We start from the raw sequence: 22,038 nt of genomic DNA, 5'->3' as shown, positions 1-22,038 counted from the left end.
CTGGTTCTTTTTTTTTTTTTGCCACAGCATGTACACGAATCCTTTTTCTATGGAAGGCATCCTGTAATAATGTCCTCTCCCGACCTGTACTATTTCCAATGCTTTCGTTATGTTCCTTCTCCACGCAATGTTCTGTTTGTCTTGTCGTACTTTTTTTTCGATTCTACTAGATTGTTCGTCTTTTTTTAAGCTGGGATGAAGGGGATTCTATGGCGGTGGAGCTTGTGGCGTGAGGGTTCGCCCTATACCATTTTGCTTTATCCGTCTATAGTTTCTTCTTGGTTAGTTGAGGGATGATGGTAAATCGGGGAAGACAGACTGAAAAACCACTCTACTTATTCTTTTTTTGCTTTATGTTTTTTTTTTTTTTTTTTTTTGCAAAGGTATAGGTAGATGAGCGGGATATAAACTAGGGCGGCTTCTGGGGAGGCTTTTCTTTGTTCTTGAGGATTCCCACCAAAGGGGAGAGAGGCGAGGTGTGAGAGATGATGATGACTAGGGAGGTGGGGGACTCTTGACGCTCTATTCTTTTTTCCTTATCCTTTTTCGTTCGTTCGATACTTGTTTCTTTTTAATTTGCGGTTTTACCTTTTCTTTACTTCTTTTTCTTATGATCTGGTATTTAACTGCCTCTTTTTCTCTTGCTTCTCCTGTTTTTTGACACCCGCTGGTTATCGATATGCCTGGCGCCGTTGTGGCTTCTGAGACTGGGATGAGGTTTTCTAGTGGGAGTGGGTTGTGAGAATTTGAGGAGGGGTTGGGTGCCAGGGAGGATTTGGATGGAGGGTATTTCCGTTGTTTTGTTCCTTTTTTTCCTGTTCTGTTTAACCTGGGGGGTTTTCCTATCAATGTTGTTTGTATATCATATCTCTTGTGCTCCTCCTCTTTCTCCTTTTTTATATATGGTTGAACTTTGGACTACCTAATTTTTTTTGGTTTGGTGGAAGAGGAGGATCTCTGGATCTTTTTGCCGTGCTGGAAAAAATATATGGATAATATGGTGGGATAGGGGGATAACCATATGGATTGAAGGGCTTTGGGGGTTGTGGTATTACGGCGGGGAATATGTGAATAATTGAGGTGGGAGGCTTCGGCGGTTTTTTTTTCTTGACTACTTGGTTTTCACATTTTAATAACGGAATCGATATGGTTTGGTTCTTTTGCTCATATTTTTTGGCATGATTAACGTAGGCTTGTAAAATCTTAAGAGTTCTCGTAGATTGGTTTATATAAAGATTGTGAGATGATGGTATATTGCTTGGGAAGAGAAAATTATATTGATAGAGAAACCTTTGCTTGAACGCCTAATATATCCCCCTTCACTCGTGAACGCCGTTAACCATGCTACAGGGCATTTATATATGCCCTTTCAAGAGACGAATAACTTATCAAGTAAGACCTAGTATACCATATCCGTGGTTTTACTTCCCACAAACCGTCCTAACGATCTCCCTCCCCTTGCTTAATCCACCATCTTCATCATTCCACGCCTCTGCTTCATCAAATTCCTTAAAGCAGCGAACGACTTTAATCACCTCCTTCTGCGTAGCGGCATCGATCCAAACCCTGCCGTTCTTACCAACAATCATTTCGAATGGAACTTTTGCCGCCACAGCAGATAACAATGGTTTCCCCAGTGTTTCTTCCGCCAACAGGAGTTTTGTCATCGGTTGGGAGATGGATAGGATGTACGGTGTTACTTCCGCACGGTTTGCGAGGGAGGCTGCGCCGGTTGTTCCGCCCGAGACGGATGTGGAGGGGTTTCTTTCTTGTTATTCTTCTCTTTCGAGGAGGAAGATGAGGTGTTCTTTTGGGAGATGACTTCTCCGTAGTTTGGGTCCGGAACGGTAAGTTCGACGGATTCGAGGTGTTTATGTACCACTGCTACACGTGCATAGATCGTTGCTCCGATGGGTAGGTTCGGCCTGGACTTCCGTGCAGAAGCGGTGGTACCCGCGTTGTTTATGATATAATTCTCGAAGGGGATGATGGCGGGTGGAGTGTAGGGTGTTAACTGGACTATGAATTGTTCTGCTGTTGTACGCAGGAGGGTGACGAGGACTGGGTCATTGGCTGAAGGGTGATAGTGACGGGGCGTGGAGAGGATTGAGGCGGTGGGACGCTTTGTGTGAGTGATGAGGTTGAGGGTGCCGTAGCGGTAGGGGAGGATGGGGGTTGATGGGGTTGTAGGAGAGAGTGTTAGGCCGGGGCCTAGACGGAGGGAACGGGGTTTTGTGTCTGTGTCTGTGGATTGTTGGGAGAGGAGGGGGGAGAGTTGGGGGAGGGGGTCTCCTGGGAGGATTATTTCGGGGAGATCGAGAGACATGGCGGTTGTCATGGTTATGGTTATGGGAGTGAGGGTTATAAGATCATTTTATTTTTGAAGATTGCATCCTGAAAAGAATAATTTTCTATGTCAGCGATTTTGATCCAAAAGCGTGTTGGTTTTAAGAATCGTGACAAAGAGAACAATGCAATATATGTCTATTCTAATCGAATAGATATAAGAGATCAGATAAAGACCATTCACTGCGAAGTGAGGCCCGAAAAGCTAAGTCAGCAGATATGGGAGTACAAATCCTGCTAAGACTGGTGCCAGCTTGTAATTTCATCATACAAATATAGAATCAATCTATGGGATAAGAATGGGAAGAAGGGGGAAAGAGTATAAATACCAATTGCTGACCAGCAGCCGTTGTGGATGTTTGTAGTAGAGGAGAGAATGTTGAAGAGGAAGAAGAGAGAGAAAGTTGAGGTTGAAGAATTTGTGGGTTGTTATAAAGATCAATATACACCAGCCACATTGACACAAAGTGGCTCATGAGAATGGTGTGGCTGGTGGCTGGTTGGTTAAGGAACACATTTCAACATGCCCCAAAGCTACCGCCGCTGAGAACGAGACGAACAGGCATATCCTCCCGACTCCCCATCCCGTCACGAAATATCTCCACGCCTTCCCGTTTCCCATTTCCGCGTCTTCTCTCCGACCTCAATTGAACTTCTGCCATCGGGCGTAGCCAAGGGATAGCTTTAGGCGGCTTTTGAAGCGGTGGAAATAAGCTGGTGTGTAGTTTGAACATCTCGACTGTGCGAAAAAGGAGCTTCTTGTTGAGCTGGCACCCTCTCTGACCTTGCTGCGGGCGACCATCGAAATAGGCCGATTACCGAACAATTGAAATACCCCTCTGTTTGAATCTGAATCTGAATCGAAGCTGGCTGGCTTTGCCTTGAGCTAGTCTAGTCTAGTCCTATCATATCTCTCCACCATGAGCTACTCCAAGAAGGATGAGGATGGCGACCAGACCATCTTCAAGGTCGACCGTTCTACGGTGTTCCAGGAGGGTATGTTATATCGGCGTATCTCGCGTCTAATACCCATCTAATACCGTTATGAGTACCTTGGTCGCTGATGGAAGGCATGATAATACACAGCTCGCATATTCAATACCTCCCCTATATCGCCTCGAAAATGCCGTATCCAGTTGACCAAAATCACATATCTCTTGCACACCGGAGAACGCTTCCCCACAGCTGAAGCTACCACGCTGTTTTTTGGAATCACAAAGCTGTTCCAGCATCGTGATCCTTCGTTACGGCAGATGGTATACCTCGTCATCAAGGAGCTGGCGAGTACCGCTGAGGACGTGATTATGGTCACTGCTTCTATCATGAAAGATACCGCTGTTGGTAGCGATGTCGTGTACAGGCCGAATGCTATTAGAGCACTGTGCAGAGTTATTGATGTAAGATGGGATAGTGATTTTTATATCGAAGACGCGGGGAATGGCGCTGATGGTCCTTTTTTTTTTGTTTAGGCTACAAACGTTCAAGCGATAGAACGTCTTATCAAGACCGCGATTGTTGACAAGACTCCGTCTGTCTCATCCGCTGCTCTCGTTTCTTCTTACCACCTCCTCCCACTCGCGAAGGATGTTGTTAGAAGATGGGCAAATGAGACCCAGGAAGCTGTTCTTTCGAACAAATCTGGCGGTGGGTTCTTGGGACTGGGTTCTTCGTCCTCCTCGATCGGTCCTCCAACTGGATACATGACACAGTACCATGCCATCGGTTTGCTCTACCAAATGCGTTCTCACGACAGAATGTCCTTGGTCAAGATGGTCCAGCAGTTCGGCTCACAGAACGCGAGCGCCATTAAGAGCCCTGCTGCCGTCATGATGCTCGTCCGGTTGGCCGGAAAGATCGCTATCGAAGACTCCAATCTCAGAAGACCAATGGCGCAGCTTCTCGAGGGCTGGCTAAGACACAAGAGCGAGATGGTTAACTTTGAAGCCGCAAAGGTCATCTGCGAACTTCCCGATGTGACAGATGCGGAGATTGCACCAGCGGTTCATGTCTTGCAGCTCTTCTTGACCTCTCCACGTGCGGTTACCAAGTTCGCTGCTATCAGGATATTACACCATATCGCCTCTTTCAAGCCGAATACCCTCCAGCATTGTAACATGGACATCGAGACTCTTATTTCGAACTCGAATCGGTCTATTGCTACTTTTGCGATCACTACTCTGCTTAAGACTGGAAACGAAGCTAGCGTTGATAGGCTTATGAAGCAGATCTCTGGATTCATGGCTGATATTACAGATGAATTCAAGATCACGATCGTTGAGGCTATTAGAACGTTGTGCTTGAAGTTCCCGAGTAAGCAGGCTGGTATGCTTGCCTTCCTTAGCGGCATTCTCCGCGATGAGGGTGGGTATGAGTTTAAGAGAAGTGTGGTTGAGAGCATGTTTGATCTTATCAAATTTGTTCCGGAGAGTAAGGAAGAAGGTAAGCTAATATGATGCTTAAAATTTGGAGATTCGAAGCTAATATAGTATAGCTCTTGCTCATCTTTGCGAGTTCATTGAGGATTGCGAATTCACCAAGCTCGCCGTCCGTGTTCTCCACTTGCTTGGACAAGAGGGTCCTAAAACATCGCAGCCCACAAAGTATATCAGGTACATCTACAATCGTGTCGTTCTTGAGAATGCTGTTGTGAGAGCTGCAGCTGTAACTGCTCTTGCCAAGTTCGGTGTTGGACAGAAGGACGAGGAGGTTAAGAAGAGCGTTATTGTTCTGCTCACCAGGTGTCTTGACGACCCAGATGATGAAGTCCGAGACAGAGCTGCCTTGAATCTTAAGTTGGTGACTGGTGCAAGTGAATACGGTGCCAAATTTATTCATAATGGTAAGTCTGTGTCGGTTTATATTTGGGGATGACAAAGAATTAATTTGTCCATTAGATTCTATCTTCTCGCTGCCGATCTTCGAGCACCAGCTTGTCATGTACGTCACCGGCGACCAATCAACATTCTCGAAGCCCTTCGACATCGCCAGTATCCCGGTTGTCACCCGCGCCGAAGCCGATGCAGAAGACAAATCCAAGAAGATGCGCCCAGCTTCCGATCTGCCCACTCTCAAGGCTCCCACAATCAGTGCCCCAGGAGCCCGACCATCTGCTGCACCGATCTCCGAGGCCGCTATCAATGCCGCTGCTGCTTCCCAACAATATGTTGCCACTCTATCCGCCATTCCAGAGATCAAGGCCCTCGGCCAACTCCTCAAATCCAGCCGAGTCGTCGAGCTTACCGAAGCAGAAATGGAATATGTCGTTACCTCTGTCAAGCACGTTTTCAAGGACCATATTGTCCTGCAATACAATGTCAAGAATACATTGACCGATTCCGTCTTGGAAAACGTGACTGTTCAGGTTACCGTAGCAGAGGAAGACGAAGAAGAGCCATTAGTTGAAGAATTCTACGTACCCGCGCCAAAGATTACAGTCGAAAACCCAGGAACTATCTACGTCGCCTTCAAGAGACCACAATCCGATGATGGTGCAGGATATACCACCACCACTTTCAACAACGTCCTCAAGTTCACGACTAAGGAGATCGATCCTGCCACCGGTGAAGCTGAGGATGGTGGATATGAAGATGAATATGAAGTTGAGGATTTGGAGTTGACGGGTGGTGATTATGTTGTTCCTGCGTTCTGCGGAAACTTTGGAACTGTTTGGGAGCAGGTTGGTACTGCCGGTGAGGAGGTTACGGAGACTTATGGATTGCCGCAGGAGACTGTGAAGAATCTTGAGGGTATGTTATATTTCCCCTTCCCCCTATTATATATACTTGTGAATTGGTGCTAATAATGTGTTTACAAAAAACAGAGGCCTGCAACCTCCTCGCCTCAGCTCTATCACTACAACCGATGGAAGGTACCGACGTGCCCTTGTCTACATCCTCGCATGTACTCAAATTGTTTGGAAAAACTATTTCTGGCGGGAGGGTTATTGCTATGGTTAAGATGGTGTTTTCCTCGAAGAGTGGGGTTACGGTTAAGATTACGGTTAGGAGTGAGGAGAGTGGAGTTGGACAGTTGGTTGTTAGTGCTGTCGCGTAAATACTTAAAGACCTTTTTTTTAAGAATACCGATTAGTAGGTAGTTTATACGCTTTTTTACTTTTAGCTCTTTTACGCTTTACTTTTTTTTTTTTTTTTTTTTGGAGAGTGCGTATATTATGTAGCAGATGTTGTTGTTGGGTGGATGAGAATTGAAGGAAGAGGAAAAGTATTTTATTGAGAAAGGAAGTACTTTTGGTAGATGTTGATATAATCATATGAGGTTTCGACGCTGGTGATGATGGCATGTCGTACACACATACGGAAGAGAAAGAGATATAAAGAAAAGAATATTTCAAAAATCAAATCAAAAACTCCATGGCCATAATGGGTATCAAGTAGAAAAAAAGGAAACTTGGTAAAGGAGATAAAAAAAGGGAAAATTAGAAATGATGCGCCGCGTTATATAAGAAATGAAGAAGGAAAGAAAAGGAAAAAACGGATTTAAAAAAGGTTCGTATAGAGAGGGCGTGTGTAAAACGTAATATCACTGTCGTGATACATATAAACCAATCAACAGCTCATTGCTTCGGCACCAACAAAAACGCAGCTTCAGTCGTTCGAAAAGCTGTCCAAGTAAACGGAAGATTCTGCACTAGAGCCTCTAGGCTCGGTACTCTCTCGTGGTAATCGGTGTCTTCCAGCTCCCAAGAATTCCACGAGAATTCTTGATCACTGTTTGAAAAGAAAGTATTCGTCATCCAATCGTTGAAAGCCAGCTTCAGTTCGATATATTCATTATCGGGGTTGAAAGAAAAAGTAGCACATTGGTGCGGAGACCCCGGGGTTCTGGGTTTATACCGGATATGTAGAGAGTATCTTTTATTTCTTGGGGATTTTTTGGGGGGACTTTTTGGGGAGGCTTTGGTGTTTAGTGGTCGTGGTGGGGGTGGTGATGGTAGGTCTAGAGAGTTTCTTTCTGACAGGCTGAAGAGGGTATCTGGGGTTTGAGTGTCGGGGTCTGGGAGTAGGAGGGAGGAGGAGGAGGAGGATGGAGGGGAGGAGGAGGATGTAGATGAGAATGAAGATCTGGATAATCGGGATTTTGGCTGTTGGGTTTTGAGGTAGGGTTTTGAGTCGGCGAAGAGGTAGTCTAGGCAGTGAGAAAGTTCGGGGGAGATGAAGGGGATACGTTTGTCGCTGGGTGTTTCGGATGTTGTGATCGGTGGTGGGGATGTAGTCGTGTTAATGTTGTCGTAGGAGGGCTTCTCGAGGTGGAGTTTTATAGTGGGTGGTTGGGATGGGAGGGGTGGATTTGGTAGACTTTCGACGGCTTGTGAGGTACTCTGAGTCCCGAGGCTGGAAGCCTGGGTCATGTGGCCTGGAGGAACTAATTCCTGTTGATTATGTACTTCTTCTGGTTGATCTTCTGAGATTACTTGTGGTGTTACTTCTGGTTGCACCTGCTGGAATAGCATGTTAAGGTTGTTCGTAAACTCTGGAGTCATTAGCTGACTACGAGTTTGGTTGACGTTGATGCCAAAGTTCGATTGCATGTAATCTTCTAGAGCTAGACTGACTGGCACTTGAAGTTCATCTGGGTTTATGGATTGAATATGTGGTGGGAGTAAATGGAATATGCTATCGAATCCCCCCGTGGCTAAGAAATCAAACATTTCCTCGCCGACGGTAGGTTCTGACGCTTTGGGCCTTGCGTCGTAGTTTCCTGGATTATGGGTGTGGACCTGGACTATGGGCTGGGATAGAAGTTCGGATGCATTTGTATCGGAGGTAGGTCCTCCTAGGATTGGGGAGGAGAGGAGAGGGACGATGGGACGGTATCTTCCGTCGTTAATTGGGGATGATGGTTCGAAGGTGAATGGTTGGCTACCGTTGGCGGTTAGGAACATATTGGATATATCTATATCGAGATTTAGAGTTTATTGCATATCTATAATGGAGTATGGTAAGGGGCTTACAGGGAGAAGGTATTGGTCCTGTCCAGTTTTTGTTGCAGTGTAAGAAAATTTCATTCCAGCTTTTAGCTATACGGATTTCGTTCGGTAGGACGTTATTAAAATGTTTCCTTTTGACATGTTCCCTTTTTATAAATGTTAGAATTCTTATGGTTTATTTTTATTTTTATTGAGCTAGGAAGAGAGATACTAACTTGAGTCCGCTCAGGTTCTGTCTATTGATCATTTGACATCCCGAGTGTTCGTTCGGCTTGCCTCTGGCGAACGGACATGCGAATCTTTTGAGAGTGTCTCTTATCATATCGATCGCCAGTTTTTTCTGTGGAGGTCCGTTAGGGTTGTTGCCGTTTTCATTTGGGTCGTTTTCTCTCGGTCTCTTTTTTGAGGATCCACCTGGCTTGGTTCCATTTGAATCGGATACGCTGATACTCTGGCTTGTAGTACTGGAATTACTGCCACTTCCAGATGCCTCCGAGCTATCCGAGGGAGTTGGCGACCTGCTTGAACTTGAAGATGATTGATTCGTTTGGATTGAGCCTTGACTTTCGTTCTGGCGTTTGGCGAGGACTTTGAGTAATATGAGCAAGTGTATGGCCCTCAAGTGGGCGGCAGCTTCATCATCCCAGTTGCGGTCGTCCTCTTCCTCGCCATCATCTGCTTGATCGTTATCTACGCAAAATCCACACTCGCTAGAGACACTAACGCAACAGGGGTCGCCTCCAATGCGGATTCTATCTGTGTCTAATACTTGCATTCCTTGTTCTTCGGGTCCGGGTTCGAGTTGAGGTTCTGATATAGTGAGTGGGCTGGCCTGTTGAGGATTTTGACCGTCATATCGAATTGAACAGCCCAGATCGACGTCGCTTTCTTCTTCGTCCTCGCTAAGAACTTCGTCGAAGCTAGGATCAGGGAAGCTCATGGGGAGGACTATAGGGTTATCGGTAAAACTGAGAGGTACCCTAGAATCATGAGGTGTTTTCTGCGGTAAAGGCCCGAGAGAGGATGTTAAAGAAGCTCTGGAAATAGGAAGGATTTCTAAATCTAGAGTTTCATCATCGATGCTTAAGTCCTCAGGTGAAGACTTGAAGCAGGGCTCGTCCGGTTTGGTAAGCGTATTAGGTCTTGAGACTGTGGCTTCAATCTGGGGTCTCGATCCAATCCGCTCCACTGCTACGTTTTCCGTGTACGTTCGAGGTAGATTTGCCATTTCGCTTGCCTGATTTTCCAGTCTTTCAATGCAGTTCTCTGCATAGAGATCATGGAGTCCTAGATACTTTGGCTCCTGTGATGCTCTATTGCTAACTTGGTCGATGGGGGAGGAGAAGGTCCGAATGGTATTGGGAGGTGAGGCATCAATTCGCCTCTTTGACGTTTTTCAGCGTTGATCCTGGTTCGCAGCAGATGCGTAGCGACAGGTACCAGTTCCCCTCGGATTAGGTCTGGTTTGGATTTAAGTTCGGATGCTGGTATGAACTGTTGAAGAATCGGCGAGAGCCTGTAGGGCCTCGACACTGACAGACAGACTTCGTTTTCATGTCGACGTCGCGGGCGATATTCGATCTGCGGGAGAAGAATGGTCTGCATTGGTTTGGATGATGGTTCAGAGGCTCCATCGCTTCTGAGATCTTGTTGCTCCGAGGGTCCCGCATCAGTTGTTTTAGGTCCGTATGTCGTACTATATTTCTGAAGAATCTTTTGAGAAAGTCTGAAAAGAAATTCAGGGTCATTGCATCGTTCTAAGGCCTTGACGAATGCATTCCTGATATCATCTGGAGTTTCTGGAACTGAATCTGTTAGTACATCTGGATCCTTTCCTTCCTCATATACTACCATTGCACACTCGACGAACGTCCGTATAGCATTGGTCGTTACCGCAGTATTCAGATCGTCTAGGTTGAACGCATCAGGAGGGGTCTTCGGAACGACATGGGCTTCGATGCGATCTATTTTATGCTGGAGAGCTATAAAATCTCGTCGCATCTGTTCCGTAATATCTGCATTGCCACGGTGGGCTTGCTTTCCCTTGTTCTTCTTCTTCTTCCATGGCTTAAAGTCTTCGAAGTCTTCGACGCTTCGGGGTATAGAGATTATCGAGCCGGATGCTCGAGAATCGAAAGAACGTCGTGGTGCTAGAACTGCTGGTATAGATTCCGCATCTCTTGTTACAGCCGAAGTTGGAAGATCTGCTGTTTTTCCTAGTTTATTCTTCCCGGGTTTTCTCTTCTTCAAGCCGATACGTTGTAGAAACGACGGCATGGCGATACTTTCAAATCGTTAAAACGGCTGAACAGTCGTGCGCGGGGCTGAGAGCTCGAGAGTTTGTTGCGAAAACATTTAAATGTTTCTAATGTTTGCTCTGTTGCACGCTTGTAACACAGAATGTTAATTATCGATATATCGATTGGATCGATTTTGTCGAAACGAAAGGATATCCTGCTTGAGAAAGGAGGAAAAATATTTTATGTAAGGAACAGACACGAGGGAAGACCGAAGCTGATAAAGCTCAAATGTGGACGCGCATCGATGCAGGGAAATCCTGCCATCTGCATCTGCGGTACACTGCATGTGTGCCTAGGTACTTGCTGTGTGCTTACTGTGCAGTTACGAGGCGGCATCTAGTGAGAAGGCTGAACAATTCGGGATTCAAGTATACGTATGTAAACATGTATCATAAAGTTCCGATGAGGCCATAGTACTCATCGAATCCTGCCACCGATTGAAAAGGCATAGGCAAAGGCACAAAACCTCAACCTCCATTATTAGAAGTCATCGAATTGGGTAATGCACCCCATCGCAGAACAATCCTTCTCAGGTGTTGCCCCTTCGTGCACGAAGGTGGGTCTGGTCTGAACTCGACCAATTAAACACAGACTTTCATAGCGCCAAGGCTATAGCGGTACTGCTGAAAATACTTGGCATTTCGCGGGAACTTTTTGAATACAGGGTATTAATCCGCGAACTTACATGGGTGATTCACCGTCTATCGACGGTAAAGACAGAAGGGAAGAGAAAGAGAGAGAAAGAATTAAGAAGAGAAAGGGGGAGAGACAGAGAAGGAAGAGGCGGAAAGAAATCAGGTAGAAATGAGCCGATATATACAACAAGCCACAGCATGCGCAGCACCAGTACATTACCTTGGAAGAAAATACGCCTAAGAAAAAGTCAAGGAGAATCCGCCTCGGCTGCCATCTGTAAGGCCTTGGGCGAAGCTTGTCTACCCATGCATCCGCTGCGGACCCATACGTTGTTAGTAACCTAGAAAAGCGCCTGTTGCCAAACCAGGCCCCCTCTACCCCTCCAATGATTGAGGATATGTTATGAAGCTAGGAAGCCACACGGGAAGAAATACAATAAAGAGAATCAAGCCAACTGTGGCGAACCATACCCCTTTTTTTCAGAAACCTTTTTTTGTATTTTGTGCGGCTGATATATTTACTCGGTTCGGGAGGCTAACAATTTGATACTCCGTACAGAAGGATTCGGAAATGGCTTGCTTGGTTAGGACATTTCTTTGATCAATAAACCTGCGAGGTACCTTCCTGAGGTAGCGGCTAATATATGCGCTGACTAGGAGAAGAAGCTAGATTTGCAATTGACATATATCACGAAGTATTTTGTGTCGCTGCTATAGTAATATTATTGGTGGGAAAGTCGATCAAGGCACCGGACCATCAGTCAAGGTTTATGGGTAGAGCTAGAGATAGTCGAGTTTAAACGGGAGGGGCTGATAAATTTGCAATGTAGCCATTAGTTGAGCTAACCGTCAGGAGTCACATTCACGGTTTGATTCAGACGCATTCGAGCTCGTACAAGTTCAACATACGGGGAGATGGAGTATGCCTATGTGCTGTGTACACGTACTACCTTCTCTTCTCTCTGCTCAAAAGTGGACCTCGTGTAATATAACTCAGCTTCGAATGTCTCTTTATATATGCAATCAGGCCTACACAATTATATAAAGGAATTAAACTTAACAATTAGTCACCTAGAGTTGGCCTCGAGATCTCGTTGGGTGACTGTCAATGGCCTTTCTAGCACTGAGATAAGGGATCAGAGTGGCTGGATGGCCACTCTTGGCCGGTGTTGTTTTTGTTGCAATTATGTGTCAGCTGGGTTATGAATTCTTGGAGGAAAATAAAGCACTCTTATTAAATATCATCGTATTGGACGGGAGACAGGCCCCATGGCCTTCCGATCGTAGGTGACGGTGGAGTAGGATACTATGTTTATGATTGCAAGGCTCCAAAGAAATAGTTGCGGCGAGGCCTCTCTCAAGCGCCAAAGTTAGCATTAGAATCAATTCGAGACCCCGTCGTCCGTATATATACGTGTACGTTTCTTCAAATGATTACCCTTTCCTTCTTTCACACCGACTGTATTCCTACGAACGGACTTTTCTTTCCCTATTATATATACCAGGTCAGTTTAATTCCCCCCTGGTGTACCATGTTAAATCGCTGAAATCTATGGGTGCGATCGATGTTTGGGTGGAACTAGGAAGTATAGGGTTTAGCAGACATAGCCTCATACCTTCAGATGAGAGAGCTGGGGAATCGCAGAATTAATCGTATTTTTTTATCGAATTAAGTTTCTTGAAAAGATATTTATCCTTTGTCTCAGCCCTTTCCCAACGAGACAATCCGAGATTAAGGTTGTCGAGGGGTAATAGTATCTGGGCACCAGCTGGCTAGAATCCTAGGGTGGAATGGGTCTTAAATTACACAGATAAAGTGTACGTGTGTGTGATCAAGAATCACATCGAAGATGGCGACAGCCCGCACGTTCCTCGCAGCGCCGTAGTCTGTGCCCTCATTGTGCCATAGGGAGCCTTTACCGGTGGCTGATTGAGGCATCTACAATAAGTTCGCAAGTAGGGAGTCCCTAGCTGGTGGTGGTAGGCGCGTAGGCCGCCACCGTGCAGCTGTGTTATATTGGCGGACGTCGACGTATGAATTTGGAGGTCTGGCCGAACTGTGTTAACCTTTGGCAACTTCAACAAGAAATCTACCGGCAATGGCATAAATCAAAACTTTGTCACATTGCTAGATTTTCGTACTTAGTAATAACGTGTGACCTAATTTACGGCAAGTTGGCCCTCGATTAGGCCTTCTGGCGCTGCCGTCATAAATTCAAAGCGTTGTTGCTGTTGCATTCTTGCATGTTACACCAAGGTTCCCTTTTCGGGCGGAGGACGTCGACGGCCGCATCGCGTCTTAGCTCGACATTAATGACCCTTTTCATTTCGGCGGGATGGGAAGATAAGGAGCAAGGGCATTTTCCGCTTGGGTCCTGTTCGCCTCAAGGATCTTACCTGTTGAGGTCATTGGCAATTCCGCAACTGCAACCGACGACATCATGTAGACGAATAACAAATCCCCTGATTTGCGTTGCAATGGCTTGGTCAGGAATGACCTTGTTCAAGCTCTGACCGATTCAACTATCCAACTTGGCCCTTGCGCGTCCCATACTCACGTGGAATTTAATCGGCCATCTACGAGGTAGATATTCGTCTAAAGCTTCGGAGGCATTCGGTGCGATCAGCCAGTCGATGAAATAATCCTTTAATTTTTACAAGCTAATCAGGGGACTAACAGGCCTAAAGTTTCCAAAAAATCAAGCCCGAACCAGCATGTTCAAGCTTCTGGAAGCAATTATCCAAGACAAATATGTGTGCCGCCCCGACAACCCCAATTGGCGCATCGGACAATTGGTCCGTTTTACCGGTTATGTATTTCCTGGTGTGTGCGCCGAAAAGAGGCCCTCCAGCTAAATCCTTGATAATTTTGATGGAACGCTGGATGCAGCTTTTTGGGCTTCCTAGATGCTTGTTCACCGGAAAAATGCAAGGTGACGGGGAGACAGGGCTAGAGAAGCACCATCTATGGGCGCGCTAAGGCCCGTTCGTCACGGTTTCTGGCATCGATAGGTCGGCAGTATGTCTTGGGAAAACCATATCGTTTTCTTAGGAATGAGACCTCGAGAAACCTGCATGCATCGGCCTCGAAGAGTAAAGCAAGACAGATGTTTACCTCGGCCGTAAGTCCCCAAAGGACCGAGCGTACAGAAAACGTTAGGTCAGGAGTCACTTTCTGCAGCACGCTCAAGTATTTTAATCTCATCATTTGTGGATAGATCGGCCCTATCCGCGGCCTGAGCACTGTCGTATAGCGGTTCACGGCGGAAATTTAAAATACTTCTGCGCATGGAAGGAGTCCAGAACAGAAGGATGACAATCATACAGGGTCAATGTCGCGAGAAAACCTCGAAAGGTGGCCGTGCTCTGTATCTGTGCCCCTCTCAGAGTTTTAAAATCCGAAAAACTCACGGTTCAAAGCTTTAAAATCGGCTTGTACTATGGAGGTAGAATCGAGCGAGGATGTGTATTCTTTGGGCAGCAGGGTTCCGTCGGTCGCTCGTCCTCGGATTAATCCACGCCGCCTTGGGACTGCTGGGACTGACGATACCGAGCGTATTTAGCCAACACATACTCTGTATGCTAAGAAAAGAAGCATGCTCGATCCAGCGATAGCGGTACTATTTCCCCAGATTTTTTTCGCCCACTGCACGTCTTAGGGCGGCTGAGATATTGGCAGCGGGGTGGCACCGACGAAACACCATTTTATTAGGTGAGTGTATTAAGGTTGTTCGTCATGGTGGCGGGCAGACTACGACAATCGGCAGGGAGGTAAATGTCCTTTACCGCCCCTGTTCTGCAGGAACGCCATACACTCTAATTCGCTGCGGACTGACTGCATCCGTCCAAAGAGCCGGCCCCTCCACCCTTCGGGTTAATCGACCCACAATAAGTCCGGCGCACGATTTTTGGGTTCAGAACTTTGCATTTCGTGATGGAACATCGAAGGAAGGGTTAGGCTAACTGCGCTTACCACATACCCACAGTAGGGGCGCTGGAACACTGTCTCTTTGCTAAAAGAACAGCATTAGTGCGGCCAAGAGGCATGGACATGGTCTATAGACCGAGCAAGCCTACAGGCGATGCATTTTGTTTCTGCCGGGGTGCATTTTACGATCCCTAACCATAGCAAAGAGTCTATTACCAGACCGGGCAGGCCTAGGTAGCTATCGGAGTACGGGTATTTATATCGGGCCTACCGCCCATCCTCCATTCTAACTTTAAGGATAACCTTCAAGATCCTGATACCTTATTTTGTGGTCCGCAAAAGTCCATCTTTTCATCATGTATGTCAAGCAAGCTGTTCTATTGGCGGCAGCCGCCTCCATGGTCGCTGCGAACCCGGTGCCGGCACACACTCCTCCTGGAAGGAAGAGGGACTTCCCATACCCTAATGGCAATACGTTCGGCTTGAACGGCTTGGACTTCTACTTCGCCGGTTCGAACGCATACTACCTTCCCTTCAGCAACGTAGGTTTACACTTTCTGTGCAAATACGTCTTGTGGATAATGAATTGACAATTGCTTTAGGACTACGCCGATAACCTTGCCGGCTTGAAGGCTGCCCGAAAGGTTGGCCTTAAGGTTATGAGAACATGGTGCTTCAACGACCGAAATGCCACTTTCGACCCCAACGGCCTACCACAGTACTTCGAAGACTCGACCGGCACTTGGTTCACAGAATGGAAGGATGGAAAGGTCACCATCAACTACGGACCCACTGGTCTCCAGAAGCTTGATGCTGTCGTCAAGGCCGCTGAGGAGGCTGATGTCAAGTTGGTCATGACCCTCACCAACAACTGGGCTGATTATGGTGGTATGGACGTCTACACCATCAATCTTGGTCATAAGTATCACGATGATGTAAGTTTGCTATAACCTTCGTCTTTGAAGGCCCATTTCCTAACTTGCCAATAGTTCTACAGCAAGCCAGACATCATCTCCAAGTTCAAGGACTACGTCAAGGTCGTCGTCCAAAGATACAAGCACTCCAAGGCCATCTTCTCGTGGCAGCTCGGTAACGAACCCCGCTGCGGTGCTGACGGAACCCGCAATCTTCCACGATCCCCGGATTGCAACCCAGCCAAGCTTCACGCCTGGTTCGTCGATATCTCCGCCTTCATCAAGTCTCTCGACCCCGACCACATGGTTTCCGTCGGTAGCGAGGGTGCCTTCAACCACCCCGAGGATCCAGACTGGGCTTACAACGGCGCTGACGGTACTGACTTCGACGCTGAACTTGATATCCCAACCATCGACTACGGTACCTTCCATCTCTACCCAGATTGGTGGAGCAAGACCCCGCAGTGGGGAACCCAGTGGATCAAGGACCACGCTGCTTCTGGCCGCGCCGCCAACAAGCCAGTTGTCTTTGAGGAGTACGGTTGGTTGACCCCAGACAAGCGTCTCGAATACCTCGGCCAAGTTTCAAACTACACACGTCTCGAAGTTATTAGGGAGTGGCAGGAGACTTCTATTGCTGAGAGGATTGCTGGAGACCAATTCTGGCAGTTCGGATGGTACGGATGGAGCTACGGACCCAACCACAACGACGGCTTCACAATCTTCTTGAATGATACCGAGGCTGGTGAGCTTATTAACAAGCACGCTAGACATGTCAGCGCGCTTAACCATAAATAGATGAGGTCTAGAACTTTGTCTACTGTATCTACTTTATACCTTGTATCATAGGAATATTAGAGTGTTTTAATACCCAAATTAATCAAAGTCGGGCAAACAAACCTGGCCTCGAGACTACTCAGAAAACTAGTAGATTTGATTTGATTTCTTCGTAAGGCCAAATATCACCTCTGCTATGTATTATGAGGTATAGATGACTTCATACACCGATATTCCGCCAAATAGCCACCAGCCCTAATAATATGCCCACTCGCCCCTATGGTACGCCACCTGCGCCGCACCCCTTAAAATATAACATATTCAACACCTAAAGTCTCTCGAAACATTGTCGTGTGCACACTTCCCAAAACAGGGAAAATTCCCTGTTTCCTAGCATGCCAGTGTATCGGGGGAAAAAAGGGCTTGCACAATTGCCCCCCTTAAATTCTGGCATCGAAGCACCAAAGGTCAGCTGCCCACCCAGAGTGGCTCGTCCATGACGTCCACTCTTTTCAAACGGTGGTGCCTGCATACATCATGTGGACGCACATAACAGAACAGCTGCCGACGACACGCAACACAAAAACGGTACCCGTGAGATCACAGAAGGACCATGATCCAATGGTCAGACCGAATCGGCTGAGTACCTTGAAGAAGGACCCAGGAGGATAAAAAGAAAGGATATACGCCAGAATGATCTCGCTAGGTAAAGCTTCGCCTCAAGTAGATCTGAGACTTCTTTATATTGCCGCCAGTTTGTCCTCTTTGTCTTTGAACGGATCTTGCGAAACCTGTCTAAAAAAACAGTTTTTCTTTCTTGTTAGCGGGTTTAATTATTTGCTAGCTAACCTACTGACGTTTTTTTCTTGGCCCGGAGCTTTACGGCGCAGCAAGGATCCCTTGGAGGGGCTAGAAGCAAACAGTTTAAATAACGAGCCTCGGTGCATGCAGCTGTGCCCTTTTTATATTTCACAGGTTGGGAGGTGCAGTTTGTTCCAGTCGGTAGTTTATAAATATCTCTGACAGTACCCGCATTTACCTCCATTTTCTTTGCCTTTCTAAGCTCGTTCGACGTTCTCTCATTTTTAGAAACTATGGCAACAGCACGGGTTCTGCTGCTTGACAGGTTGGCGGCGGATATGGAGGGCGAACGTCATAGATACCACTCCTCGCCTGTACAATCGAATATGCAAACTGGTGATGTCATTTCTAATAACGAAAAAGATGGTAAAACGTACGAATATACGTTTCGGAAACTCTACAAATACTTTTTGGAATGGAAGTCTTCGTCTGAAGCTTTATCCTCCCCTCCTCCTCATCATCATCCGTCACCGAGCAGCTTTACAACTCTATTTCCTTCAAAAATCAGAACCTTGGTTTCAAAACAGAAGTCTTCCGAATATTTGTTTTCGGATAAATCTGAAAAGATGGGAGTTCCGAATTCCAAGGATGATTCTACGTCTTCGACATCATCTGGGAAAGCACCACACTTACCCCTTGAACTCCAAATTCAAATCCTCCAAAACCTTACATGGAAGGAACAAGTCCGTCTTGCATCCGTATGTAAGACTTGGCGTTCGGTAATCATAGACTGGTTCGTCCCCCAGAACTTTCGATCCCCCACCGGGAACACAGTTCTAGGACCCCATATCGTCAACCCTCTGCTCGAGCAGCTACGATGCGAATTAGGTTCTTCTACCCTCTCAGCTGAGAACATGGTAACCGAGAAGGGGGAGCCGATCTTAGACCAACCCTTATGTTACCCACCGACTACACACTTAACCATTAGAGTCTCGGACCTCCGAACCGATGGCATAGAGCCGTCTGTTGACGATTGTATCAATGTGTTCTCGAACCGGTGTTGTGATAGCAATGTTCGGATCAGGGATGCACTTACGGCGATGGATAAGTTCTATCGACAAGTCAACGAGGATCGGGTTATTGGGGATTATAAGAGCTGGAAGTCGTGGAAGTTCTTGTTAGAGACTAATAGATGGTGGAGGAGAGGGTTTGTGGGGTTGTGTGGGAAGTGGGAGTGGAAGGATGGGAGGTATTTGATCTTCCTTGCGGAGAGGATTGAGGGGGCTTGGGAGAGAGATTTCACGAATTGATTGGATTAGATTTTGGATATTCTGGCTTAAGGTCATATGGTAGAGGGGATAAATGGTTATAGGTCTCTCGGAAGGGTTTGTTTTCTTTCATCGGCGTCCGGCGTTCTATGGGATTGAAAGAGTTTTTGCAACGGCCGTGGGTGTAGATCCATGGAGTTATCTGGTTTTGGAAAAGACATGTTAGATTCTTTACGATTTATGAACCACGGGTTAGATTGGGCTCGTTGCGAGGGTTAGATATACAGCAAACCAGATAGTAGTGGTTAATATCATGATTGATGTTGTATTCTTACTTGGCATGATATGTCATCATAGAATGACTGGCGTATAACTTGTCATCTGATCCACGATGTCAACACTGTTTCCTGTTGCATTTGTGGAAGGACTTCACGAATTCACTTCGACTTAAAACAGCTTAAGCACTACTTTCCAGACTACGTTTTACGATACTAATTATTTGGACTTAAAAAATTATCATTCATTTTCACGTGTCTAAATAGGAAAAGAAAAGAAGTGGGAGAAATGGGAGGAGGAGGGAGAGGAGCCGCCGGTGCTTCCATTTCGGAAGCCTTCCTCTTCGCCCTCTTACCTTTCTCCTCCTCGGCCCGGTGCCCCTCTAAGGCCCCCCTATTCATGGCGTTGACCCCCTCCACGAGGCCAGTGTATTTCTCACCAAACCTCTTCACCATCTCCTCCCGCCTCCTTTTCTGGTCCCTCGGCATGTTGGTCTTAGTCACCCCTTCGTAACGACCTTGGCGGGAGCAGCCTTGGGAGCAGTCGTGGGGGCAGTCTTCGGGGCAGTCTTGGCCATCTGGATGCATAAAAGGTTAGAACAATAGAAATAATACCTCTGAAGTCTCTGGATTGACTTCGTATTGATCAGGGACACACATGCCTTGTTGGTTTGGGGACGGACGAGTTCTTGTCAAGATGAAATCGATTGACAGACGCATGGATTCGCCTCCGTATCACCCGTTAGATTTATTTCGAGGTATTGAGGTTATGATGATCCACCCCGTTCCACCCCTCTATACCCGCTAGCTACCAAATGTATGGAAATACCATTGCCATAATCAACGCGAAACAAAGGAACATTGACACCATTAATAAAATTTATGATCATTGGGACCGTAAGTTAGAATCCACAGGAGGAAGGGAAACGTCCGTATGAAAATTGCAACGATGTCAACACGATACCGAGATGTCTAGACTTCCAGTAGCATCCTTAGAAAGAAGTTTTATTTGGATCCTCCTTTCCGAGATAGACCCTGTCAAACAACTGGAGATCATGCTTGGGATCTCCAGTCTTAGCCCAGATGATGGGGAGACCGGCGACAAGCTTGGTCTCGCGCGGAATCTTGGTCCTCAAATTGAGATAGCCCGGGACGGTACGGAGACTTTGATGAGGCGGCGGGTTGGCGATGCCACGACCTTCCTTGGGAGAAGGGATATCAGTGACGGTTTCACCGCTTTTGGCTTCATCGTTTTCGACAGTGGTGATAGCTGGTTCGGGATTAGAAATCGCCTCCCTGCTATTCTTGACGCTGGCGAAATCCAAGCTTCGTTCGTCAGACGAAGTGGACTTCTGGCGACTCAAGGTCTTGGAGTCGACGGCTTCAGTAGCTGTGGTACTGGGTGAGAGCACAATTATGTACTCGTCAGAGGCGACTGGGGTCAGAGTCTTTGTGGTGGAAGTAGAAGTCGACATTCTGTGTTTTTTGTCAATATCATCTTAGATGACCGATGGTTACATTCAAAGCAAGATGTCGAGACTTACATTGTGGGTTCCTTTTTAGTGATAAGTGAAGCTTCTAGTTGTGTTTAGATAGTATTCTTTTGCCTGCGACCTCGCCAAGAGGACCGTTAGATGGCTGAGGAGACAGAACACCAAAGAAGCCAATGAGGAGAATGTATAGTGACTTGCTAGCACAATTGGATGAAATCGGTTTTGCTCGTGTGCTAATTAGCCTGTGGATGAGGTAGAGAGTCTGATAGTTTAAAGTCGGGAAAGGTGAGATTGATTGTGGGGAAGTTAAATTTTTTTTTTTTTTTTTTTTTGTTCTCCAGGTTTCCAGAACGCAGCTATTCTTGTGCAGGACGCTATCATTGCGTCCCATATAAAATCACCCACTCCTAGTAAACATCCGATTCAAGCATCCTTAAACAGCGTCTTTGGTTAGACTATAAGACATACTGTAAGAATGTTTATGGATCTAACTACCACTCAAGCAACTATACCGGGCACCTACCAGACGACCTTTAGCACGAAGTTTGCAGGTTCTGGGATTTGGCTGTACGATATTGGCCACAGTACCTGCGCGGCTGCCAAGTTACTTATAAAACTTCTCATTCGTTAGTTGGCTCTATTGGCAGGACACGTTCACTTTCCAATTCGAAGAAAAAAACCACTATCCGTATTCCGAGGCTAACTTAATTGCTTATCAAACACCAGTCGCATGGAGCCTGGTCTAGTTGGATACCCTCTATCTTCAGCTACTATTTATCGTTCTTGCGACTCCCTAAGACGCCCACGACACGATCTGACGTTGTTTACTAGATACCAGTATTATTTTGGTCAGAGCAGCAAGCCTTCATATTACCTGAGTTGAGAACCAAGGTGGTGCTGTCAACGATTAGGTTGCTTTAATACTGCATGACTATATAGCAATGTATGGTGTTGTTTTTGTTATAACGCTAACTAGCCAACGTCGATTCCAGTGTCGTAACCTCCTACATACAACCAGCATCGGTTTCAGGATCGATTTCAGATTCGATAGCTGTGTCATACAGTACAAGTACCGGTGCCATGGTATAACACGCAACAAAATCGTGCTGTAGTTAACCAGCCAAATTTTGAAACTTTAGCTTCGAATCTAATGAAACCACCGCTTGGCAGCTACTAATAACTAATATTAATCCAAAGCTGACAGCCGTAACTCCATATCCTTCGCTTCAAAGCGTGTTACCATATTTTCCACAATTTTTGCTGTACTCTACTATTTTTAATGAACGACCAAAAATACAGCAAGTCGAGACGAATGTCCTTAAATTTAACTTAGTCTTCGAGTTTTCGAACATTT

General features: G+C 46.4%; 8 protein-coding genes across 8 annotated transcripts; 3 read left to right on the top strand and 5 right to left on the bottom strand.

Moving 5' to 3' along the window:
* Window positions 1-1,421: 1,421 nt before the first annotated feature.
* DFL_001209 (uncharacterized protein) lies at window positions 1,422-1,667 on the bottom strand (the record flags this gene model as incomplete). The annotated part of the gene is made up of 1 exon (XM_067629793.1): window positions 1,422-1,667. One exon carries the CDS (start codon window positions 1,665-1,667, stop codon window positions 1,422-1,424), a length of 246 nt encoding a protein of 81 aa, XP_067495778.1.
* Window positions 1,668-1,696: 29 nt separating this feature from the next.
* On the bottom strand, window positions 1,697-2,338 carry DFL_001208 (uncharacterized protein; the record flags this gene model as incomplete). Its single annotated transcript, XM_067629792.1, has 1 exon — window positions 1,697-2,338. The coding sequence occupies one exon, from the start codon at window positions 2,336-2,338 to the stop codon at window positions 1,697-1,699; it is 642 nt and encodes a 213-aa protein (XP_067495777.1).
* Window positions 2,339-3,266: 928 nt separating this feature from the next.
* On the top strand, window positions 3,267-6,399 carry DFL_001207 (uncharacterized protein; the record flags this gene model as incomplete). Its single annotated transcript, XM_067629791.1, has 6 exons — window positions 3,267-3,342; window positions 3,433-3,743; window positions 3,816-4,785; window positions 4,838-5,185; window positions 5,241-6,092; window positions 6,167-6,399. 6 exons carry the CDS (start codon window positions 3,267-3,269, stop codon window positions 6,397-6,399), a joined length of 2,790 nt encoding a protein of 929 aa, XP_067495776.1.
* A 520-nt stretch (window positions 6,400-6,919) lies between these two features.
* DFL_001206 (uncharacterized protein) lies at window positions 6,920-8,248 on the bottom strand (the record flags this gene model as incomplete). The annotated part of the gene is made up of 1 exon (XM_067629790.1): window positions 6,920-8,248. One exon carries the CDS (start codon window positions 8,246-8,248, stop codon window positions 6,920-6,922), a length of 1,329 nt encoding a protein of 442 aa, XP_067495775.1.
* A 232-nt stretch (window positions 8,249-8,480) lies between these two features.
* Window positions 8,481-10,570, bottom strand: DFL_001205 (uncharacterized protein; the record flags this gene model as incomplete). The annotated part of the gene is made up of 2 exons (XM_067629789.1): window positions 8,481-9,677; window positions 9,734-10,570. The coding sequence occupies 2 exons, from the start codon at window positions 10,568-10,570 to the stop codon at window positions 8,481-8,483; spliced, it is 2,034 nt and encodes a 677-aa protein (XP_067495774.1).
* A 4,942-nt stretch (window positions 10,571-15,512) lies between these two features.
* Window positions 15,513-16,868, top strand: DFL_001204 (uncharacterized protein; the record flags this gene model as incomplete). Its single annotated transcript, XM_067629788.1, has 3 exons — window positions 15,513-15,698; window positions 15,759-16,091; window positions 16,146-16,868. 3 exons carry the CDS (start codon window positions 15,513-15,515, stop codon window positions 16,866-16,868), a joined length of 1,242 nt encoding a protein of 413 aa, XP_067495773.1.
* Window positions 16,869-17,941: 1,073 nt separating this feature from the next.
* Window positions 17,942-18,958, top strand: DFL_001203 (uncharacterized protein; the record flags this gene model as incomplete). Its single annotated transcript, XM_067629787.1, has 1 exon — window positions 17,942-18,958. The coding sequence occupies one exon, from the start codon at window positions 17,942-17,944 to the stop codon at window positions 18,956-18,958; it is 1,017 nt and encodes a 338-aa protein (XP_067495772.1).
* Window positions 18,959-20,183: 1,225 nt separating this feature from the next.
* On the bottom strand, window positions 20,184-20,666 carry DFL_001202 (uncharacterized protein; the record flags this gene model as incomplete). Its single annotated transcript, XM_067629786.1, has 1 exon — window positions 20,184-20,666. One exon carries the CDS (start codon window positions 20,664-20,666, stop codon window positions 20,184-20,186), a length of 483 nt encoding a protein of 160 aa, XP_067495771.1.
* Window positions 20,667-22,038: the final 1,372 nt, after the last annotated feature.

The sequence above is a fragment of the Arthrobotrys flagrans genome, assembly GCF_004000055.1.
Source record: "Arthrobotrys flagrans strain CBS H-5679 chromosome Unknown unitig_15, whole genome shotgun sequence".
NCBI classification, from domain to species: Eukaryota; Fungi; Ascomycota; class Orbiliomycetes; order Orbiliales; family Orbiliaceae; genus Arthrobotrys; species Arthrobotrys flagrans.
This window is presented reverse-complemented; position numbering and strand designations above follow the sequence as displayed.